The 23,378-nt window shown below is 41.8% G+C and overlaps 2 protein-coding genes and 1 long non-coding RNA gene across 9 annotated transcripts in view; 1 reads left to right on the top strand and 2 right to left on the bottom strand.

Moving 5' to 3' along the window:
- Positions 1-6,972, bottom strand: part of bend5 (BEN domain containing 5) — a 13,537-nt gene extending 6,565 nt beyond the window's left edge. Inside the window, exons 1-6 of one of the 5 annotated variants that reach the window (XM_051376368.1) lie at positions 6,877-6,895; positions 6,695-6,753; positions 5,405-5,535; positions 4,045-4,522; positions 2,486-2,634; positions 100-313 (exon numbers count right to left, since the gene is read on the bottom strand). In XM_051376368.1, the coding sequence (XP_051232328.1) occupies positions 100-313; positions 2,486-2,634; positions 4,045-4,522; positions 5,405-5,506 (943 nt within the window). In that variant the 5' untranslated portion in view covers positions 5,507-5,535; positions 6,695-6,753; positions 6,877-6,895. Of the gene's footprint in view, positions 1-99; positions 314-2,485; positions 2,635-4,044; positions 4,523-5,404; positions 5,536-5,622; positions 5,651-6,694 lie in introns of those variants that run through there. The other 4 variants (XM_051376365.1, XM_051376369.1, XM_051376366.1 and 1 more) reach the window with 4 other exon arrangements.
- agbl4 (AGBL carboxypeptidase 4) overlaps positions 1-23,378 on the bottom strand; it is a 258,636-nt gene that overhangs the window by 63,314 nt on the left and 171,944 nt on the right. The window lies entirely within an intron of this gene.
- LOC127350116 (uncharacterized) lies at positions 6,032-23,378 on the top strand. Of its 3 annotated transcripts, none has more exons than XR_007880521.1 (3): positions 6,032-6,457; positions 9,654-12,294; positions 15,186-23,378. It is a non-coding gene; the product is annotated as an uncharacterized LOC127350116 (long non-coding RNA). The 3 variants fall into 3 exon arrangements; XR_007880520.1 differs by lacking the exon at positions 15,186-23,378 and having other exon boundaries at positions 9,654-12,043; positions 12,163-12,779; XR_007880519.1 differs by lacking the exon at positions 15,186-23,378 and having other exon boundaries at positions 6,037-6,457; positions 9,654-12,779.

Below are 23,378 nucleotides of genomic sequence, written 5' to 3'. Positions count from 1 at the left end.
CTGATGTTTTCCAACTTGTCTCAGCTTACAAAAGATCCATCAGAACAAGAATTCATCTGTTTCATAAATTCATAGGTTTAAATGTGGATTTTAGCTTACCTCTGACGATTTTCAGTTTGCTGGGTGACAGGGGAGGTTTGGGCAGAGCATCTTTCTTTTTTTTGGTGGCCACTCCAGTGACACTACGGTTCTTGAGGGTTTCTGTGCCCCAGATCATTACAGCTAGGTTCTTTGTGAACTTGGAGTCTCCCTGGGTCCGCTGCAGCTGGTGCCACTTCTCCTCCTCCACCCAGATCCCTCCACCTAGGTGTACCTGCAGAGAGGATAAGCCACACACCACATCTTAAAATGTGCATCTACAAGTCTGCTGATAAAGATAAAAGCACTTCGTGTGGTCAACTGCACAGTGCCTGAGAAAAGTGTAATGCAGTGGGGATATGATCAGTTCAGTTTAAAAACAACAGGACTAGCACACTGACATTTTTAAGCAAACAATGCTCTACCCTGCATGGGACAGCCTCATCTGCTTTACACATGCTCGCTCATGCAGGACTCTAAAACAGTGCTACCTACTGAAGATCTGTCTGCCCTATCCACAGGGAAAATAAATACTTAAAAATAAAATAAACAAATGCTATTACGGTTACTGTTTCATAAGCCACCTTTAGAAAAAAAAAAAGAAGGTAAGTGGACAAAAACATGGATGTTATCCCAGATGGTTCGTGGTTGTTTCAACAACTACACAGTGTTATTGTTTACAGACCAGATTAGTAGTAGGGTGGCAATTTCATTAATTCTGACATTTGATATTTAAAAATTAAATCAACAAAAGCATTCTAAAAACAGAAAGTAGAAGCTGGTAGGTGAGGGAGAGGTACAAGACTTTGGTACTTGGAAGCATTGATACTTCTGAAAAACAACACATTTACATTGACATTAAATTCAATAACACATTTTATCCTGTAATAACTATGCTGACTATTCACTTGAGTCTGACATTTGTGTTAGATGCTGTGGTCCAATGCTCCATGCACATGTAAAACCCTCTAAATCTACGGTAAATGGACAAGGCAGGTCATAGTTTGTCGTGGCAGGACACATCCTAACCAGCTCCCGCTTAGACCACTTTACAAATCCCAAGAAGCACCACTTTCACCAACAAGGATACATAAATAAGCTCAGGCCACTGGCTGCTAGCCTGGATTACCTCCACTATGAACTTAGCCTGTAGCTCTCTACACACTGCCACTGCACGTTGCATAATCCTGCACCAAACACTCCAAGCCGATTGCCAACCTAGGCAGACTGCCCCGGTCTTCTAGGTGAGCTCATGCAGCAGGGGGGCATATGTGACTCTCTTTCCCTTCTCCCCTCTCTTATCACTGTAAAGTCTTTAGGCTACCATCCAAAAGGCTTTTCCCTGTGCAGCTAATGTGCTTTAGGCCCCCGGCCAGCAGACAAGCTTTTTACTGCCCTCAAGTAAGACAAGATTGTTTTCATCCTGCCTCCGTTTATCTCTCTCTCTCCATCTCTCCTCCCTCTTTTCTACGGCGCCCCCCCCCCACACACACACACTTGACTCTCTCACTAGGGCTAACCTGTCAGTCACTTTAAATTCCTCTCGTGCAAATAATTAATATGGGGTCCCTGATGTAGGAGAGTTCTAATTTGCAAGTGTTCTTCACGCTTGAAGTGGCTTCAGGCCCAAGAGCTTGTAGTACCAATTCCCCCCCTGTCATCAGAGACAGGACGCTGGTTGAGTTACAGCGGTGGGGGGAGTAAAGAACCCTAACAGGCCAATAAACACTGATGATGCTGGCTGGGCTTGCAGGAACAATAATAATCTTCTCAACCTTGTTTACCTGCTAGGGTAGGGCAGCCAGGGGGAAAGGACTGATCAACTATGACGGCATGTTCCCAAGTTCATGGGTGTTAAAGGAAATTCAGCATTTCCTACAAAATCAGGCTACTTCCCACGGTCACCCCCAGGCAGAGAGCCAGGGATGCAGGAGGGGGAAGTGAAGGATTCAAGACTCTCAAAGGGCAAGAGGTGTTACTGGGATAATCTTTTAGTGAAGGTTTAAAGTCCATGTCTGTACTGTAAGATTTGACCATATCAATGACAAGTATATTCAAATATATAACTGAAGAGGTCAATATGTAAATTAAAAATAAGCATTTTATGTGTATGAATTGAACAAGCCTTTTGAATTTTAGTGCTGGGGGTACCTTTTTCTTTACATTTGGATGAGTGATTTTGCCTTCAAGAATAAATGCCAGAATAAAAAAAAAGAGATGAAGCAAATGAAAATAGACAGGAAACATCACAAAGACCACAAAAGTTTGGTAGCAGATAAATAGGCACGCAATTAGGCTAGCTATGACAAAATAAAACAGTTGAGGGAGGGAGTATTCACGTGCCAGCCAGAGGGAATCACGAGAAGTGAACTAAATAAAGAGTGTCCTATGGTCCAGTGAGACTTACCTTCCCATCATTGCAGGTGTATACTGTTCTGGGTGAGGGTGAGTAGCTGGAACTGGTGTTGGCTTCTTCTCTGCACGTCTCCTGGGCCTCAACAATGGGTTCAACCACTTCAGCCTTGATTGTCTGAGTGCCATTGTCATGCATAGGCTCTGGAGATACGAAGGAGACATTTAACGTTAAGTCGATACAAGCAACAAATCTACATCCGTCAGTGGTAAAAGTTGAGGTGAGGTCAAAAGGCCACTCATCAACTGCTAGCCAACTTCACAGAACCATAGAGGATTACACTAAAACAGAACAGAGCTCAATAACACTCGACAACCTGCTAGTTGTAAACAGCCAGTTGCACTTTAATCCCTACAGTATCTAGGAGCATGTGACAATGAGTTTCCTGGTCTTTACCAATGGAACAGTGCCAACCTGCTTGTCTGCTTACTTCCCACCTTGGGTCTGGGTTTCCCCGTACCTCGAGACAGGCGGTTATTTTAGCCCAGTACCTAAGCTGGCTTGGTGGCTGGCCACGCTAAGCTCCAATGTAGCTGATGAGTTTTAATATCGGTCAGTGCACTCCCTCCCCTGCCCGACAGCACCCTAGGGTGCTCTAATCTTTAGTCTGTCCATTAGATGGTCTCGCCAGTAGCCAGGCGCCTCTGTCCAGATCTGCAGGGGGGCTGAGGTTAACACCAGCATCTGGCAAAGCTTGAGTTTGTACACTGCCTGCGCACTGCAATGACACCACGTTTAATCACACTTACAACTACAGTGCTTTTCATTCAACTTCCTGTATTGGATTTACTACTTTGGTAGTAGCACCTACTGCTTATATCACTGCTTTTACCCCCAGCTGTACAGGCGATCTTTTTTCGTTATATACCAACCCTTCTTAGAAACCTCGAAATTGTTGAAATATTGATACAATTTATGTGAGCGATACCATATGCTTTGTATATAATACAAAATTGATCTACTTTATACTGCCTGTTGGACTTTCTGAAATTGTAGCAGAAAGAGACTGAATTAAAGCAGCAGTCTGAAACGTACAGACTAAAAAGACATGATCTGAAAAGTATTCCAAAATAAAGGCCGTTTTCTCAAATAATTTTTCACAGTGTAGCGATGAATATTCCAGTTGCATCTTCTTATGTGTCAGACTTAACTGCAGAAACCATTATGTCTGGTATTTGTCAGGGTTCTTAAGAAGAGGAATACGTCGTTTTCAGATCAGAGGGGGTGCTAAATAAGTGCACTGTGTAGACAGTGTAGAGTAAACACAAGGATTATAATGTGTCCAACCACTTGCCTCCCACCTCCTTCCACTGCTAATGGCAGTTTCGGGCTGTACAGATGTTACTGTCTAAGACTTTAAGACTTTCTAAGAATAAAAAAGTGTTTCTGGATTGCAGTATTGTGATAATATAGGTACAAAGGCTTAATACCAACTGATTCGACTTTTGTAGACATTTCCTTTAAATGGCCGATGAGGTTAAAGGTTACTAATAAACTTTGTGGAACAGGCGGCAGTGGTTTGTGTGTTGGTGTGCATGCTCCTGGTCCCTCACCGCTGCCCAATCTCATGAGAAGCACGTCCTGCAGCCTCCGGTTGAAGTCCCTCAGTTCTTTGACTTCTGTCAGCAAGCTGCCATATTCCTTCAGCTTCTTGGCCTGCTGTACCAGCTGCCTGCGGGTTCTTTCCAGCTCCTGCTGCAGCCTCCTCATCTCCTCTTCCTGTTGCCTATAGCTATGAACCAGCTCCTCGTACAGGACTCTAGGAACAACAGCTGCAGCTACCCCAGACACACAATCCGTGTCCACCTCCAAATGCTGTTGTTGCTGCTGGTGATGATGTTGCTGATGCTCTGCCTCCATATCGTCATCTTCGTCGTCTGCATCCTCTCCCTCCTCAGCCAGCCGGTCCTCATCCAGGTCCTCTTCGCCCTCCATACAGGAGCTTGCTGCATTTCTCTCCAGGCGAGCCACTACTGCTGCCAGGCTCTTGGAGGAGTTGGAAAGGGGGCGTCCATGGTCCTGAGACAGGGCCTGATGAAAATAACAACTGTCAATTTAGGGAACTGAAGGGCCAGAGAAATTAAATTTGAATTGTGACAAATAGAGAATATGAAAATCTCTTTGCTGCATCAGTGACAAAAGTGCACTTAACATGTGATTCCATTCAACAATTGGAAGGCCAGAACAGATATAAAACCCACACATGAATAGAAAAATGACGTGATAGACAGACAGACAGACTGCAAACAGTTTGTTTTGACCGTTCGGATCTCAATAGGAACTGGGAGGAGAGGAGTCACTGAGTTCTTTGATGAGCCGCTCAGAGGATTTGTCTGTGAAAGGGCAGCTGTCCAGAGTGCTGAATTTGTGTTAATCCAGCATATGGTAAAAATAGCGTGGGGGATTTTGGGTGTCAGCCAAGTTTATGAAAATGTGACATTGTATCATCAATAGATATATTTAAATATAAGATCATTGCTGTGTATGCATCAACATGACACATGCGATCACACATACGCCCACACTTACACAGTGTTTGTATAAGCTTTTTTTTTTAATCAGCAAAATTATTTGGGGTCCTCGCTGACACAGCAAATTAGTGTCAATATAAGTAACTCAAGTGGGATACTTTGTTACTTAATTTTGTTATGATACATTAATTAAATTAAACTTTGGCTGATTTGAATTTGTTATTATAGCATCATAATATTTGATCTTAATGACACTGTCAATAGATCAGTATTAACTGAACACGATGAGGGGCAGTGTGATTGTATGTCACGATACTGGTGACACTGTAAGTACAGGCACAAGTTGGTGATGAAGAGTCCATTAGCCAGTGCTGTCCATTTACATGTAAAAGCTCATTTCTTCTATAACAACACAACTAGTGTCTTATTTAGTTGAGCCTACCTTTTTATGTCTGAGTGGCATTCTCTCCTCTCCAAAATTGTTCTCAATAGAGTTTCCTGAATTCTTGATGGACATCTTGGGAATTTTCATCTTCTTTTGCATTATACTGTCTTCAAATTCCTCTACTGTATCTGTGAAATGCAGAAATAGGAGCAGGATGAGACTCATAAAGTTTCCAAAAAGTTAGATGGATTTTCATAAAACGTGAAAGTACCTACAGAATCCTTTCATCCATTTGTCAAACTCGGGCCGAGGGCGTTTACTCTCTCCATTCTGCTAGATCAAACTAACTTCAGCACTCTTAACCTACAACTAAAATGTAATCTTCACAGCGGACTGCGATACAAGTAGTCCTGGCTACACAGCTCTTTAACATAACTGCCTGTGAAGGTGTAGGTCAGATCTGAGCGATCTTGCAGCCCAGACAGCTCACATTCAGGGATTAGTGATGTAGCTAGTTAAAGATCGAGCATAGAAAACGACCGAGAGCACACATTACTTTAACTGGAGCTTAACGTTAAGCAAATCATTCAACTCGCACACTTCAGCACGTTAACATGATGCACTGTCATAAAGCAGCCATGACATTGGCATGTTAGTGACGAGCGGCTGCTGTACGTTGTCTGAGACACGGCGAGGACTGCAGCACCGCATCCTCTCTGTGGCAAAAAGCCCACAGATAAGCCAGCTAACAAGGCTAACCGCAGTATACACAAGCTATCGGGCTATCGTCTCGACTACATTTACGAACCACTACATAAATGATAACCGGTCAACCGCAGGCTGACACATGTGTTTGTAATGCAGCGACAGCTCTGCGTCTGCACGCAGTTAACTAGCGCGTCGGCGCTAACATGCTAACGCGGAACGAATACACACCAAGCTAACAAGCGTTAGCTACATGTTGTAAACAACCGCTGTGAGTGGCTAACGCTGCATGCCACGTAACGTTATTTAGCGAAACAGCCAGCACTACTCTATTGAAACAAGAGAAATAACTATTGGAAGACGACACGCTGGATGTAAAAAAAATGTAAACCATTGACGACAAAGGTACGACTACCAACCAAACTTATCTTAGCATATCTGACTAGCATATCTAGCTAGCCACAGCCGAGGACGTTGTTGTGGCTATCAGTGTCAGACTCCAGCTGATCACGTCTTGACAGATCGGACAAAATCACTTGGTTTGACACATTCCTGAGTTTCGCGCACATCGCCGTTAGTTGGTCGGACAGATAAAAACAGCATTAAAAGGAGGAGAGCTGATGTGTTAAGAGGGCAACTTACCTGCAAGGGCAAGGATCTGTGCTTCGCACGGCTGGCCTGCGCTGCCATTCTCTTCAGTTCTGTGAACCAGATACACCTTCTGATTATCAAAATCTGTTTTGTGCAGAGGTCTGAAATCTTCGACATTTGAAACGGATAACGCGTAGCACATATCGTCTTCAAAGAATCTAACAAAAGCATACATTATTTTACTTCTCTTTGGTCCTGCACTTTGGATATGGTTGACAGTTTTTCCTCACAAAGTATTAAAAAAAATATATACACATAGGGGGGTTGGGGATGGTGTCTGCGCTCGGCTACTCTTGCCTGGTCCACATCACCAGGGTAGATCATCAAGGCATAAGTAATAGACATGACATTAACTTTGCTGTTAAGAGATGTAGAGATAGTAGTGGAAGTATTAAAAAAAAAAAACCTATTTAGATCTGTTTGTGTCAGAAACATATGAAACACACATTCCCTTTGCACCTGTAGTGTAACTATAATATTAAAATGTTTTTTAATTTATGTTAAATTTTAAACATCTGTAAAGGAAAACAAATACTATATTACTATACTATACTTAAAAACAAATATTTATAAAGCAAATATTTGTTTTAAGCATTGCTTTAAGTGATTGCAGTAGGAGATTATAGTCGACCTGGATCATTAGCCTCATCACTTAAGGTGTCCATAACTTCTCATTCTTGGAAGGGGAATTGTTTCTGGGAACTACAGTGAGAAAAAGCCACCGAGATGATTACCTGCCTGGTCAGAGTTTATTGGTCTCTGTGTGCTTTCATGGGCTTCCTGGTGTACACTTCTCATCTGTTCCTTGTGCCACAACAGAAAGACTTTAAGGCCAGCTGACAGAAATGAACTCTTTGTTAATGTAAGACAGCCAGGTGGTTATACAACAGGATGGATTTCTCTCAGTTGTTACTCTAATGGAGAGCACCACAGTCGATAAATGACACTAACAATTTCGTTCTGCTTCGGCTGCTGTAATTGAAAAGTAAGTGATGCAGAACTATATAGAGCTTTTTTTTTTCCTTCTCTGATATTTCGTTTCATAGTTTCAGGCATTTAGTTAGTTATGATTAGACCTGTTTCAAATGCCAGCTTCCCCATGATGTTTGTTCACTGTGCTGTATGACCGGTCTCAGAGTCTGTTAGATGTATACAAGGGAATTTGAAAACAAAACAAACAAAGCGATGACAGTAACTCTCAGAACATAATGGCAGTCATTTTATTTCAGTTATTGGAGCAGTATTTTCGGGTGTTTTCAATACAAGTGAGTGGTTACATCTCGCAGCTATACTATTGATTTAGGAGACTAGCTCGCTTCACTTCTCTGTGAAGAAGCACTACGTTGAACTGTCACAATTTAACATTCACATACATTTAAATTTTGTCACATTTATTTTTTGATAAATGGTATTTAGAGGCAAGAATTAATTGAAGTTTTTTTTTTCAGGCTGGGCCATTTCATATATATCTCTATGCCCTGATACTTTGGCAGAGCTCCACAAACTATAACAGGAGTGAGAGTGATAGACAAGAGATTTGAGCAGCTTCTCAACAAGTCGAACAGAGGATTACTGCTAATCTAAGCTTCTGTTCAATAGCTCTCCTGTCCTCAAGGCTGGGCTTGTCAGCATAAGGCTTCTCAGTTTCTGGAGCTTTCTGTCTTTGAAGTGGCCAGTGTTTAAAGGTGGACACCACTCCATTTAAAAGACTTGCGTGATGTTATTCCTGCACGCTGTTTGAAGTTCACTCAAACAAAACTTTCTTCTGACGTTAGAGTTCCCGGAGGTGCACCAAAGATGGGAGTCTGCCCTCATTATTATTATTTTACATTAATTGTGACTATGTTAATATTTTCATAGAAAGTCCTTTTGAACATATCACTTTAACTTTTCTGCATTGTTTCAGAAAAACTCTCAAAGGAAATATATTATATTTCTCACTCACCACAATTTGTTTTTAACACAATGTGGAGAACTGACTGTGATCTCATTGTTATCACAAATTCATATTCTTCCAATACTTTTTATTTCTTTATATGGTACTGTACATCATGTCAGCCTCTGTGAGAACCTTTTTCATGCACTCAAAACTTAATCCATGTACTCCCGTTCTCTCACTGTAATTATTTCATGGTACGTTGCTCCACTGCACTACCAAACTCTCTTGTTCTGCTTCAAGCAGGTCACAGTGCTTGAATGAACACAATGTTTTTTGCACCTCCAATTATATGAACTGTAAGGCTGATTGGTCACTGCGGCGTCTATGCCAGTAGTTAAATTCAATACAGTATTATTATAATTTTCTTGATTATCTCAAAAATAATCAGTACTATACTGTTGGTATACAATATAGTCCTGATCATTTTTGAATTTGCAATGAGGGTATATATTATTGGCTTTGTAAAGTGGTCCACAGGGGGTTTGCCTGGTGTTTTGCCTTATTAGGCTCGTTCTGGTGTGTAAAGACCGACATCTCTCTGACACTTGTATTATGGTGGGTCCCAGGCAATTGTTCCATTTTTCCATAGGTATATAGTAGGTTTTCTCTCTCACACACACATACAGACATTCATTATATATTACACTTCATAACAATGTATCAAGCTTTTGAACAATCAACTTTTTTACATTGTACCACTTTCAGTCTAACATTACCTTTCCATATCCAACAGTATTAAATTAACACTTTAAAGGTGCAAAATATAAGAATTTTAGTTTAAAACATCTATCAATTTCAATAATTTTTATTAACAATTATCAATAGAATCTGAAGAAATAATAGTTTTGACGTCATGTCAAAGATGTCTCTGCACTGTGTTTCAGAGTTAGCATGCTAACTAGTTAGCTTCAGCCCATGCTGTCTCTTAATTGGTGCCTCAAGGAGACTGTAGTGAGTTGCTGTAGCATCTGCACTCAGTCCAATAACCCTGCGGTGTGGTTTTCTTACCAGGTTTGGCTCCTGTAACCCCCACTCAGGCCTCTGGAGGTGGGTGCTGACTGATACCCAACCTCCCTCTGGCTCCTCTCCCACTTCTCGCCTGTCCTGTCCCTGCCCGAACCCACCATGTGCCCTTGTCCCCGGGATCAGAGTTTTGGTTGGAGCTGCTGTAAATCACCTCTGTACTGCATTCCCTGCCGTCAAACTAGCATCCATTTATCTCGCCGGCTGCGTTCAGTCCAGGTCAGACCGTGTTCACTGGGAGCCACGTTCCACCCTGCCAATAGCCTGACGCCTGGCGCCCAGTCTGGCGCCCAGTCTGGCGCCGCTCCTGGCCAGCACACCCTGCTGGGTCCCGCCCGACCTGGGCTTGAAAACCTCCTCCTCCTGGCGGTCCAAAGCTCCTGTGCTGGCGGCGTTGACACTTACACTCAATCCAAGCTCCCATCTGGGCAGAGTCAGCTCACAGACATATGCTATAACAGCTAATGGGACTGCTAGCTGCATGGCTAACTGAGCTAACTAGCTAACAGTAGCTACAGTTGGCAGAAGTTAGGGGTAACTCTGGTGATAGACCGTCGCCTATTTCTTTTAAGTGTGAATTCAACAGGTGGTTAATTCTTACATATAGCACCTTTAAATATCAGTTAAATGCTGCATGGCCATTGTTGTGTGTTGACTTTTTACCATTAGCAGAATTTAAAACACAGCTGCCATTTATTCACCAAAATCCAATCAGCTCTTTTAAAAAATAATTACTCAACTAAGTTGACTATCGGCATGCTAATTAGCTGGAGATACAATGATTCATTAAAGCTGAAGGAATAACTATACATAATATTTTAGCTATGTTTTATCTCTGAGGGCAGTTGATCGGGCAAAGACTCAAGTCAGGACAGAAGCCAGACATCATGTCCTGCCTATTAGCTCCACACTGCCAGGCTCATCTATCTTTATTGGTCATCCATTAGCCTGCATTAAAGGGAGACACGGGATAATAGCAGTAATGATGCTGATGATGGAATTAGACTGCGGGCACACACGTCATCAGTGAAGTGTTGCGCCGGGAATCATAAAGAGTTCCCACTGACAAACGGACAGATGGACAGACGGATAAAATAAACTACCACTTTATGCTTCTGATCAGTGTATGTGTGTAAATATGTGTGACAGAAAAATAGAGTGAGAAAAAGACAACAAGACTAGTTTAGGTGAAAAAATATCTTTAGGGTGTGCGCATTAACTTTACGGCACGTAGACAGCCAGTCTAAAGGCAGCACCTGTGCCAATCTGCAGGATGGACAGATGCTGGTACAGGTGTGTGCGTGATGATGGTTGGCAGGGGCGAGCGCCAGCCTGAGCAACAGCATACAGAGAACAGACCCAGCAAAATGACGATGACAGCCGGGATGGAGGGATCATTAAGGCACCTTTCTGGAAAGATGCTCAGGATCAGGAAAGATCAGGAAAGCACTGAGAAAAATTAAGATATGGGTGTCTGGTTCCAAGATGACGGATTCAGAGAAGCATAAATATCTTTTATGGGCAACGCGCTGCTACGATCAATCACAACTGTTTACAGTCCGGGGTAAAACCGTTTTCCTATTTTGGTTGGAGGCATCTCACCAGTCTTTCTCTTATTATGCCTCTTAATTAGCTCCGCATGAATTACTAATCAACCATGAAGAAGGCATTCACCAATTTAAAAAGTGATAGCCCATGAAATGAACAGCACAGCCTCATACAAGCACATCAGTTACTAATGCCCCAGGGCCTGAAAACAGACCTTTGACTGAAAGAGAGACAGGAGAAAGAATGACACACACACACACACACACACACACACACACAGAGGAAAACCTTATTGTGAATAAATCCTTCATTAAGTATTTAGAATGGTATCAGCGCTGGTCCTGCCATCATGCTGTGTATACTCAGTGATCCACCCAGGAGACATTGATCTTCTTCATAAGGAATATAATGACCACCAGAGAAATACTGATCATATTTCAGCACCAGTCAATTCAGTTCATTAGGGCCGCTCCACCTCCTACTGCGGCCCTGTATTGATCTCGCCAGTGTCACCAGACTGTTATTCCCCGCTAACTAGATAGGGAACTCAAACTGTAATTCATACAGTGGCAACAGCAAGTCGAACAATAGACTATAGGGAACAAACAAGCAAAAATATATAAAAGGACGAAGATTGCCCCATCTGTGTAGGAGCGCCGTGGACTGTCTGTCTCTGTGCCCTTTCTGCGTTGGCATCAAATGTCAGACACGACACAAGAAATCCTAAAAGTATCAAGGCTGTCCCCGGGTTTCAGAGAGAATTTTTCTTATGCCTCTAATACCTTTTCCACCGTCTCCTCTCCTCTAATCTCCACTTATCTGGCAGCCAGGTGAGCCGCAGCACATGGCTGGTGGGCAGGCTTTGGTCTGTGGGAATACAGCTCATCTTAATGGTATTTCTACCCCCTTTTCCTTCTCTTCCCTTTGCTTCTCTTACCCTTTCCTCCAGGGTGGCTGTCAGACCAGAGACGGAGGCAGCCAGAGAACTTCTCATCGTTGCTGTAGCTGACAGCAGGGAGCCACTGGGATTGGCCGAGCGACCACAGCCGGCCATCATGCAGAGGGGCAGCCAGGCTCACAGGTGCACAGCATCTGACAGATAATAGCAGATAAAACCCAGGCCAACCAGCAGCTCGCTCATCGCTAGGGGATGGGGGGGAACCCGTGGTGGTGGGTTGGTGGGTCGAGGAAGGGACATGTTGAGGGGCAAAGTGCTTTGACAACTAGCGGCTTTTACTTAACCACCAACCAGTCAGACACAGACCCCCACCCACACACACAAACACACTAGTCAAGGACAGGCAAGGTCACCGATCTCAAATCCCTCCACAGAATGATTCCTGCAGCTTACTGTACACTTGAAGGAGGTTAAGATTGATTTGGAGCTTAATACAGAGTGTTGGTGCAGCTGCTGCGTCGGAAAAAGCACATCAAAACCCAGCAGTCGTCCCATTATTAGTTTATTTTTGCTGCCATTACTTGCTGCTCTTTTATTACTCTTGTTTTAATTTTTGTTGAAAGAGCTGCAAGTCTCCAAAGTACAATAAAATGTGTTTATGACACAGAGCCCTTTTCCCTTGTATCCTCATTCTATTTCATGTTTTTATTCATATCCAAATCTGCTTTTCATCTTAGTGAGCAAATCTAAACTCCAGTGAACAAAATGCAGACACATTTTCATCTGTTTAAGCTAAAATAATGCTGACCCAAACCTATTTAAATCCGGGGTAAAATAATAATATTTGTCTGCAATCATGTCCGCCTCTGTTGGTCTAATTTCACATCCACCTGCCACTAATCTGGCCAAATGCATTGCTACACTCCACATAGAAAGACAGAAAAATTGGTAAAGAAATATATCTTTTTCTTATATCTCTCAACCCACCTTCAGCCAGGACACACTAATACTGACAGTGAAAAAGTATGTCACATGTCACGCATCTCCTCTGCCATCCAAATGCAGGAAAGACTATCTCTCACTGCTGAGACGCATTTAGTTCTGTGGCGGAGAAAACAGTCAAGACGAATCAGGCAATCAGTTGCTGCATGGCCTGAGCCACACAGCCTGACAACAGTTCACCTCTGTTCTCACAGAGTTGCCACCACTGAGAGACAGGTACAGAGGATTTCAAGCTGCAATAAGTTCGATCATTTCTACTTTTCCATAAATGAAATGGATACATTTGCAGAGGTTTGACAGTATTGTTGGTCAGTATCCGTAAATCTAAAATTATCCACAAGGGCTGATATTTCTTGAAAATTCACTTCCTGACCGTCCTCCTTAAATGTCTGCTCTAACTGGCTTGTCATCAGTATCATTCCTTGGTTTCCAATAGAGGTCACTGCAAAGTCACACACTCACACAGGACAGCAGGGTGGCGTAATGAGTAGGAGAATTTCCTGAATTTAAAGGACTCTGGTTCAAGCTTGCGGCTGTGTTGAAGTTTCCTTGAGAAAAGACCGGCGCTGCCGTTCTACAGCTGAACCTGACAGCTGACCCGCCAGTGATAGCAGGCCAATTAAAAGAAGAATTTCCCTACAGAAATCAATAATGTATAAAAAAATTTATTTATACATACAGCTCTCTACATACACACCCATTGGGCATATACATAGATCTGACAGAGGAACTGAGTCACAGACTGCCAAAAGGCTGATAATGACCTTGACCAGTGGAGTATCTCCTGGAAACATACGTATACCTGCACAGAATATTCTCATGTGAACATTTAGTAGAGTGACAGGTCATCATATTAACAATTCATCTTAGTGTCAGTAACAGGTATGCATACTTAGCATCCTACGGGCTGTAAAGCAAAGAGGATGCAATAGGTTGTGAATAACAGTTATATAGTGGTTGTTAAAAAGGACGATGGCTGTACACACACACACACACACACACACACACACACACACACACACACACACACACACACACACACACACACACACACACAGTCCAAAAACTCAATCCACCAGCCATAACACGGAGACAGAGTGGCATCAACCTCTATTATCTAGTCCCTATGCTGCTAACACAAAAGGCTCCCTGGAACAAAAATCCAATCAGTCCTCTCTAGGAGGATTTGCTCCACAGCAGTGCTCAGCAACACTGGTGGCTCTGCTGGTGACAAAGAAATAATCTCAGAGCCCACAGCCTGTTCACAGCCTGTTTACTGCCTTCGTCACATCGCCCTTTTAGAAAGAGGACAGACAGAGTCTACGCTTCTCTGTTGTCATTTACTGTCCTCTGAGTTTAGCACTCTCTCCCCATCTCTCTCGCCTTTTCTGCATGCAAAAACATGAAACACATGGTTGACTGTGTGTACAGTGCGTGAAATTACCGTATTTGCGTCACAGGGAATATTTACTCTAAGCATTAGCAATATAGGCTTGACAAAAAGAACCTTCAGGCATATAGGCTAGAGACAGGTTTTATGTATTGTTTGATGACAAATATTTTCTAAATATTTTCACTATTGTACTGCCCCTTTGCCTCCCCCTTCTTCCTGGTTCCTATCTCGCACAGTCCTCCATTCTTTGTCTGGTAAATTATCACACTCATTCTCCATTCATTAGCATGCTGCTGCTTATTTAGCTACGCTGCTGAGAAGCCTTCAACAAAATCAACTGGAAAATACTCAATATGAGGCGGCCAGCGCACCCCTCTCCCTTCCTCCCTCCCATCCTTCATCTCCTTCTTTGTTTGTTTTATGTGTTTTTTTTAAAACCACATCAAAATGGAAGCATAGTCCCCCATAATGAAGAGGAGGGAGATAAAATATGCAAATTCACAGAGAAAGGATATAATTAGGGCAATAATAGGAAGTGTTGTTTTCACAGCTGCTCATTTACACAAAAGCCTGATAGTAGTTTTTATAAATAATGTTCTTCTCTGTTTTTTTCTGCCTCTCTCCACCCCCCCTCAAGGTGCAAAGTCTTGTACTCCACTAAAAACAAATCTCTCTGCAGCTCTCCAGCCTGAAAGCCAGTCAGCCACGCAGTGATCAAGCCACCCAGAGATTTCTATCAGCTCAGGTATGTACCACAGGCCTGGATATTAAGCAGGAGGTTGCATACAGGCTGTTTCAGATCCGTCTTTCCACTTTTTCTGAATCAACTCAGGCTGGATAACAACACAGTCTCTGAAAGCACTAGATGTTGGGGTAGGAATAATTTGCAAGAGTAGCTCACACTTACTAAAAGTATTAAGGACAGCACAAGAGCTCCAAAAGCAATTCCTTCTTGGCTTAGAAACTTAATGTTTTCTGTTTGTTGTACATAGATAAACTGCTGCCACTGGCTATTTTACTTAAAGAGGGCCTGGTGCAGTGTTACCAGTTGAAGAAAATGCAGTTTAAACACTTTTCTTTATTTTAAAAGGAGTGACAAGGTCTAATTTGCATTTCAGGGAAATACAGTGAGCGTGGCTAAAAGGTGCTAAAGATTGGTGCACACACAGAACTGCAACTACTTTGTTGGCTAGATCTTTGTTGCTTAAACTCTAAGATGTGTGCTCATAGAAAGATGGGAGTAAATGAGGAGGAAATGAGAGCTTAGTGAATGAATGTAGATTTTTTTATGTTTCAGCTTTACTCAAAGGGGGATTGGTCTGGTAGATAAAGATCAACTGATGAAAGTCTGTACTGTTGAACAAAAAAGAAACTACACATGAGGGGTCAATTTTCATTTATCTACAAGAATAAAGAAAGAAAGATTAATGTTCTGACACAAACGTGTTTTCTTCAAAGTCAAATAGTAATGGTACCATCACAAAGAGGTTAAACAATCTCCCTGTGTTTCATGAAGCCAGCACTTCATAGGATTTAGAGGCAGGAGTAAGACTCTTACTACACCAATATGACAGAGCTCCATGAGTGCAATTTGCAAGAGGACCAAGAAAAAAACATCATAGTCAAAACAATAGCACCACCACAACAAAGATATAAATACATGATATATCACTATACTGTTTGGATGGCTTCCCAGAGACTTTCATCTGAAGAAATTGAAGCCATTAAATGGCTGAGAGAAGGCCAGGCTGGTGCATTGTGTAAATTAGAGAAAACTCTGTTGACCCTACATTCACACTGCAGACAATTTAGTTCAAAGTAATCCCCGTTTTCTGACACGTGTTATGCAAATGGTAAAAGGCACTGTTAATGCCGGTACTTCCTAAGAGAGCAGAGAGGAGCAAGGAGCCTAAAACTTCCCTGCACATAAAATGAGAACTAAAAAAAAAGTTTTTAGTATTAGTTTTCTCCATAAAGTTTAGAGGCTAGTGCTTGTCTTGTTTCAGTTGACCTTAATAAGTTTGGTAGGTAGACAGGCTATCAACAGCTACGGCTCCTTATTCTCCTAATGGTGTGTTTGTTTTATTAACTGTTGCTCCTCTTGGCAATTTGAGCAACTGAACGTGCCATTCTAGTAAGAAACCTCATTTCATGTCTACTGTACTGGTGAAAGTGTGAAATAGATCAGAAATTTCTACCTTATTTCTAGAAAATAAAGTCATAACTTGACCTCCAATGGCTTCGTGGCTGTTTACTTCGACTTATAGGTCATTTTATAGCTCAATAATATATCAGTTATGTTGGCTATACTGATAGGAAAAAATTGGGATTTGGGAAGATATTTTAGATTTTACAGTGTGTCTGTGCTTTAATTGTTAGTGCATTCTGTGTACTATGTAAGTATCTTCTGAATACCCCACTGGACTCTTCAAAATATACATTGAAATTTTAATTTGTCGACGTGAGCTGCTGCTTTCCTGCTTTGATGTCTGTGATTTTATTTAAATAATAGGTCCTGTATCCATGGAAACAAGAAGGCTAATTATGATTGTACCATAGTTAATAATTGTATGTATATTTTGTACGCATACTCATGCCTCTCACATGCTAAATCTACATTTCTACACACTAACGAGAATGAAAGATTCAGACACATTGAGCAGCTGGCTGCGCAAAACCTGACCTCTGACCTCAGAGATATGTACAGTCTGGAGCGAGCAAAGCAGGAAACACAAAGAATATCTGTAGAAAGAGAGGCTCTAATGAAGAACATTTCTATTCTGTTCTGACAGAAACAGCAGGGAAATGGAGATACAAAGAGAGAAGTGATAGAGTGAAAAAAGAAGAAAGTGAGGGGAGAGATCTGAGAACTGCCTATTATCTCCACACTGCTTCATTGCTTTAGACACACACGGCACACACATCTGTGCACAGACGTTAAAGTGTGTGCACAAGTACAGACACACACACACACACACACACACACATACACACACACAAACACACACAACCATCCTCTCAAATCTGCCCAGATCTCATGAATATGATTGACCTTTTTTCCACTGTAATGCTGAGAGCGCATAAAGGGGAAAGGAGAAACTAAACAGAGGCAAGCAGAGTTAATTTGGAACAACACATTATTGGGTGCTGACTGCAGATATGGAAAAGGACAATCTAATCGATAAGCTAAAAGAATGACAATGGCCTCTCAAATCAATGTCTGCACCCCATTTTCTCACTGTGAAAAGACAAAGCCTTCAGTGCAGGTGTTTTTGTTGTTCTGTTTTGTGCTGTTTGCACCTGTGTGTGTGTGTGTGTGTGTGTGTGTGCAGTATCTGTACATGCTCATGTGCATGTGGGTGTACCTGGCTGCTGCTGTGGTGGAACAGTTGCCAGGACTAATCATTATTTAGTTGTGGCGGGGCTGGAAAGGTCAGCAGTCTGAAATGTCAGGCTGTGTTCAACAGGAGCCAGATGCAGCCGTGCGCTGCTCAAGTGTCCAATTAAAGAGGGCCGAGTGAGGTTTGAGTGGGTCTGTGTGTGGGAGTGAGTGTGCATGTGTGTGTGAAATGAGAAAGAGAGTAAAGAGATACTGCGTGTTTTTTTGTAGTTTTTTCCTCCATTGTGTGTATATATCAGAAACACATGTAAAAAAAAAAATATATATATACATATATAGATATTTATACACTCAATTACGTGTGTGAATCACTCTTCAGAGTAGCTAATGAACGCCATCAGAGACAGAGGCCAACAGAGCAGCAGGGGCAGAATCCTTATCAAATCTCTTTCTCTCTCACACACACGCAGCATGTTATGAAGCCACTTGAGCCTATTAGTTTGTTCCCACCCTGTGATTCCTCCTGCTGTCCATGCTATGAAGACGAGATGAAGAGAGGTGAATGAAGGATAAAGGGAGGAGGGAATAATACAACACGAAAAAGGGTCAGAGCAAGAGGACAAAGGCATTGTGATAAAATAAGACCACTAATAAAACAACTGCAGATAACGAAAGATGCTACATATAAACGAGCAGAGGAAGAAGTAGCAGAGAGAGAAAGAGGCACGTGAGAGGATGACAAGGAGAAAGGGAGCGAAGGAGCGGAAACTCCTTTTAATCTGCAGGGAGAAGGAGAGGGTGTCCTGCCTGTGTTTCCCTATCAGAGTCATTCATCTGAAAGCCTCACCTGCTCTTCATACAGCCATCATAATAACCTTCACCATGTTCAGTGTGTGTGTGTGTGTGTGTGTGTGTGTGTGTGTGTGTGTGTGTGTGTGTGTGTGTGTGTGTGCATGTCCGCTCACCTCCTGTGAATAGTAATAAGCAGCAGGGCAGGATAAAATATGTCTGCCAAGTTAAGAATATAATAGACTTCCCTTCAAGGCCACACGTAACAACAGCCTGAATAATGACCTGCAATAATTTACACAGCAAACTGAGCTCTACATTGGTCAGAGGAAGAAACCTAATAATTGAAAGCTATTTCAGTCTATCTAGGGCCCCTGCATGAGTGTAGACTGGAGGGTAGTTTTGTGTCCACTGGGATATACTGTAAGCTTAGCCAAAGAGGGAGATGCAAAGTTTAAAAGAAAGTTTAAACTATATTAAGATTAATTCTATGGGATGCTACAGTGATGGTAATAGTATAATTTTATTATATTATTATTTATTATATTGTTATTACTTTTATATATTATTATATTATTGTATTATCTCCTGGGTAAAACTTTGTTGCAATAGAAAATACTTGCTGGAGTGCTTGAGTTTGCGGCTGCATACTGGCGAACCAACAAAAAAAGATTAAAATAACCTTGGTGAGTACAGTAGCTTTTAAAAATATCAGATCTCTTTACTTTTCTTTTGTATAAGATTTAATTTAAATTTTTTAGCTAACAATTTAGACACCATGCCTATAATGAGGCCCTACACAGACCTATAAATAGACAGTTGCTTAAATGGAAGAAAACAGGAACACAACCAAAAGCAGAACAAAAGCAGTGACGGGAAAGACAGAGTCTGGGTTTACACAACGATGTACCCAGCGGTTTGTAAAAAAGTCCTGAAAATCATTAACTTGATTTTGGTGGAGTTTGTCAGAAACTTACCAATGTTTCCCAGGCAGCTTCCAGTTTGAGTTTCAGATGCAAAGTGCAATGGACCAATCTAAAATAGATTCAGGTTTTTTCTTAAGAGACAGGGGAACCCCGCAGAAAGACAAACATCTCTGCAGTACTCCCCAGACCAGAGTCGGTTCTCAGTATATAACATCTGACAGCCCACCTGGAGTTTAACAAACTCAAAGCATTAGGAAAACTAGCCTCTGCTCTAATGAGACAAAAACCAGGTAAACTTGGAATGCCTAAAACATGAAACATGGTGATGGAAACATGATCCTACATGATAATGATCAGAGGCAGGAATTGGGAGACATGTCAGGACTGAGGGAATTATATCCTGCACAAGAAACCTGCTCTACAGCTCAAATGAACTCAGATTGGTGTGAAAGTCCACATCATAACCAAAACTTAAACCAAACTACAGACAAACAGTCGAGAGACTTCAGTAGTCTTTCTTTAGTGGCTTAAGACTGGACATTATCCTACAGAATTGTGCTCCCCAATTTGTCTGAGTTTGAGAGGATCTGCAAAGAAAAGAACCTTACCAAACCTGTGGTGGAAAACCAGTATGAGATTTACCAAAGAGGACTTGGCACTGACTGTAATCACATAAGGCTTCAAGTGTATATTGATGGAAGATAAAATAAAAGTCTATTCCACACGAGAAAAAACACCCACTGAAAAATGATAATCATTTCCCTTTAAATCACTTTGTGTAGGTCTATAACATAGTATGATGGTGTATTACTTAGTAATAGCACCTGTATAGTTGTTTCTGTAAACATGGCACATTTAAACAGTACTCTAATAAACATAAAAACACCAAAGATAAGAAACTGGAGGACATGGATTGGGCGACAGTTCCTCACAAACCCACCAGGAACACATGAAGACCATGAAAGTGTTGTTACAAAGTCTCTCCTTTCCTCCCAGCCCTTTCTCTCTCTCTCGTTGCCCTCTGTCAAACTGTGATGGCCAGGGGCGAGTCTTGCCTCTGCCCAGGGCCTGAGGAACAGCTGCAACGTAAACCTGCTAAATTAACCCAGTCTCCATGAGCCTCACATATGCATTATTCTAATCAAAGCATATTAGATCATCCAGATACTTTAGACATATGGGTCTCTGTATCCTTCTTGCCGTCCCCATCTGTTTCTCCTCCCCCGTTCTTCGAATTTCTCCTTGCTTTCCATCTCAGTGGATCCCTCGTTCTCACAGCTGCCGCTCTATACTAAGAGACTGGCATAGATTTCTAACAGTGCAACTACTTTGTGACATGTTTCCACATCCAGTCAAACTTGGAGCACCATATGTGTGTCTGGCTGGTACATGTTACGAGTTTGAGGTGCGTTTTGGACACTATTCAAACTACTTTGCCCAAACTGCAGACATATTTTACCTCTCATGTGCAAACTGAAAATTAAATGTAATCTTAAACAGTACAGTAATACAGTGTTTCAGTAGTGTATAAGTGTCAACAAATATGTACACACACTATTCAATTTTCCATTTTAATCCAAGACTTTTCTTTTTTTAAATTTGATTTGTTGTGGCTGTGCCTGCTGACATGGTCCTGCTTGAACCCCATTGCTAAAATTATTCTTATTATTATCACCATTATTATGGATGTTATCCTACCTGTCATCATAATCAACATTATTATTGCATCTCTGTCTCTCTCTCAATCTCTCTCTACCACCCATGCCCTCCCCCCTCTACCCCTCTCTCTTCCTCTCTGGTTGAGGCAGACGGCTTCTTAAAAGGACATTTTTCCTTGCCTCTGTCACCAAGTGCTTGCTCATGGTGGAAACTTTTCGGTCTTTTTAAAAAGTTTTTGTGGAGTACAGTCTAGACCTGCTGGATTTGAAAAGTGTCCTGAGATAACTTCTGTTATGATTTGGCGCTATACAAATAAGATTGAACCGAAAATTGAATTGAACACATAACTAGCTTAGGGAGACTCAAGATCAGTAGGGACTGCTATTTAGGTTTGGCAAAATATATAGGAAAAAGCACCAGGTCAGACCCTTGTATGACCCTTTTTTTATTGGGTGTGTAATGGCTACACATTTTTAGAATTGGAGAATGGAAGAATCACGTAAAATGTAAAAAAAAAAAAAAGAAAAAAGAAAATTTAGATTAATTTAGAATTTTGTGTCCAAGCCTCAGGAGAGGGGCTAAAGAGCCTCGTAAGGCTCCGGAGCCACAGTTTGAAAAACATCAATCACAATTTCCCAGAGTGACGTCCATAAACTGCTTTGCTTTTGCAGCAGTCAAAACAGAAACATATTTCATTTACTATCATATAAGATGAAGAACAGTAAATCCTCATGAGCTGGAATCAATAAATATTTGCTTTAAAAATTACTGAAACATTTAAACTAGATAGAAATTCTAACCCAGTGTTTTTCATGTCAACATAGTTTAATAACCATGAGTCCAAATACCATCAGAGTGTGATAATGAAAGTAAATGTGAACAAATATCAACAAATCTCACACCAGAAGTGACATTAGTACAATTGTATTCTGTCACAGAAGTATTATGACAGTCCACAATTACTGTTAGACAGTTATCTGACCTATTGACTAATCTCTTCACAATCCCAAAATGAGAACAGAGTCTCCCATATGCTACAAAACCTGCTCCTACAACACACACAAACACATAGAAGAATGTATGCACACGTACGGTGCACACGCCTGGGGGCACATGTTCGCCCAAATGACTTGCGTGACTACAACTGAATTCATGAGTTCCGCATTATATCCCATTATAAAAGCTCAAAGGCAATACTTCTTTGACATTTAATACATCACATCCTAAGACAGAATCCCTTAAAGGGACATTGTGTAGGAATTTCTCCCATCTAGCGGTGAAATTGTATTTTGCATTCAAACAAATAGTGCTCTCTAGTGCCTTGCGTTTTCAAATGCGTATTGCAACTACGGTAGCCGTTATGTACCAAGAAGCCTACCTGTCGAGGAGAAAGCAGGCAACTTCAGCGTCCCTTTGAAAGTCTTTCTCCTTCATTAGCTCTTTCCACCTGGGAAAAGCTACCCCAATGTTTACCCTCGTTTTTTGAATTCGCCGGTCACATTGCCTTTTTAATTCCCCTATTTGCTTTTTTGGAGACGAGGATTCCTTCTCCTGTGGCTCGGCAGTGCAGACTTTCAAATTTTCCCGGGGCAGTGACAAGCGCCTCTCACTAACTTCTCCGTTGCTCACTAACTTCTCCGTTGGCGGAACGACATGGAAGCCTCCATGGATTTGCCCGTCCAATGTACATACAGATAAGAAATTCTTCACTTACGAGGGTAAGTCAGATCATTGGCAGAGGTAATTTTACACCAATGAGGACACATTTATGAATGAAGACATTGATTTTAGCTAATAAAATACTTAAAACACTACACAATGTCCCTTTAACATGCATAGAGTTGCTCAAGTAACTGACCAGCAGCCATCAAATCAGCAGTGCTGTGCTCCAGGGTTTTCCACAGCACAAGCACCCTGTCTGCGCTTGTCTGTGCAGACACTAACTCGACAGCTATTTGTTTGTGTATGAAAGCAGCATCCAGAAACAACTTGTAACCCTTTTAGCATCTAGAAGTGGGTTAGAGGAAAACACACTGGGTGCCTTACTGGCACGTCTCTATCAAATCAAGTACACTGATACTGAGCTTCCTATGGGAGCAGTGTAGTTTCATCAGTGGTGGAGTGTTGAAGTAGAGAGGTGGACTGTGAGCAGAAGGGA

Source organism: Dicentrarchus labrax, unplaced genomic scaffold, assembly GCF_905237075.1.
Source record: "Dicentrarchus labrax unplaced genomic scaffold, dlabrax2021, whole genome shotgun sequence".
Classification (NCBI taxonomy): domain Eukaryota; kingdom Metazoa; phylum Chordata; class Actinopteri; family Moronidae; genus Dicentrarchus; species Dicentrarchus labrax.
The sequence above is the reverse complement of the archived record's forward strand: the minus strand, read 5'-3'. Positions and strand labels throughout refer to the sequence as shown.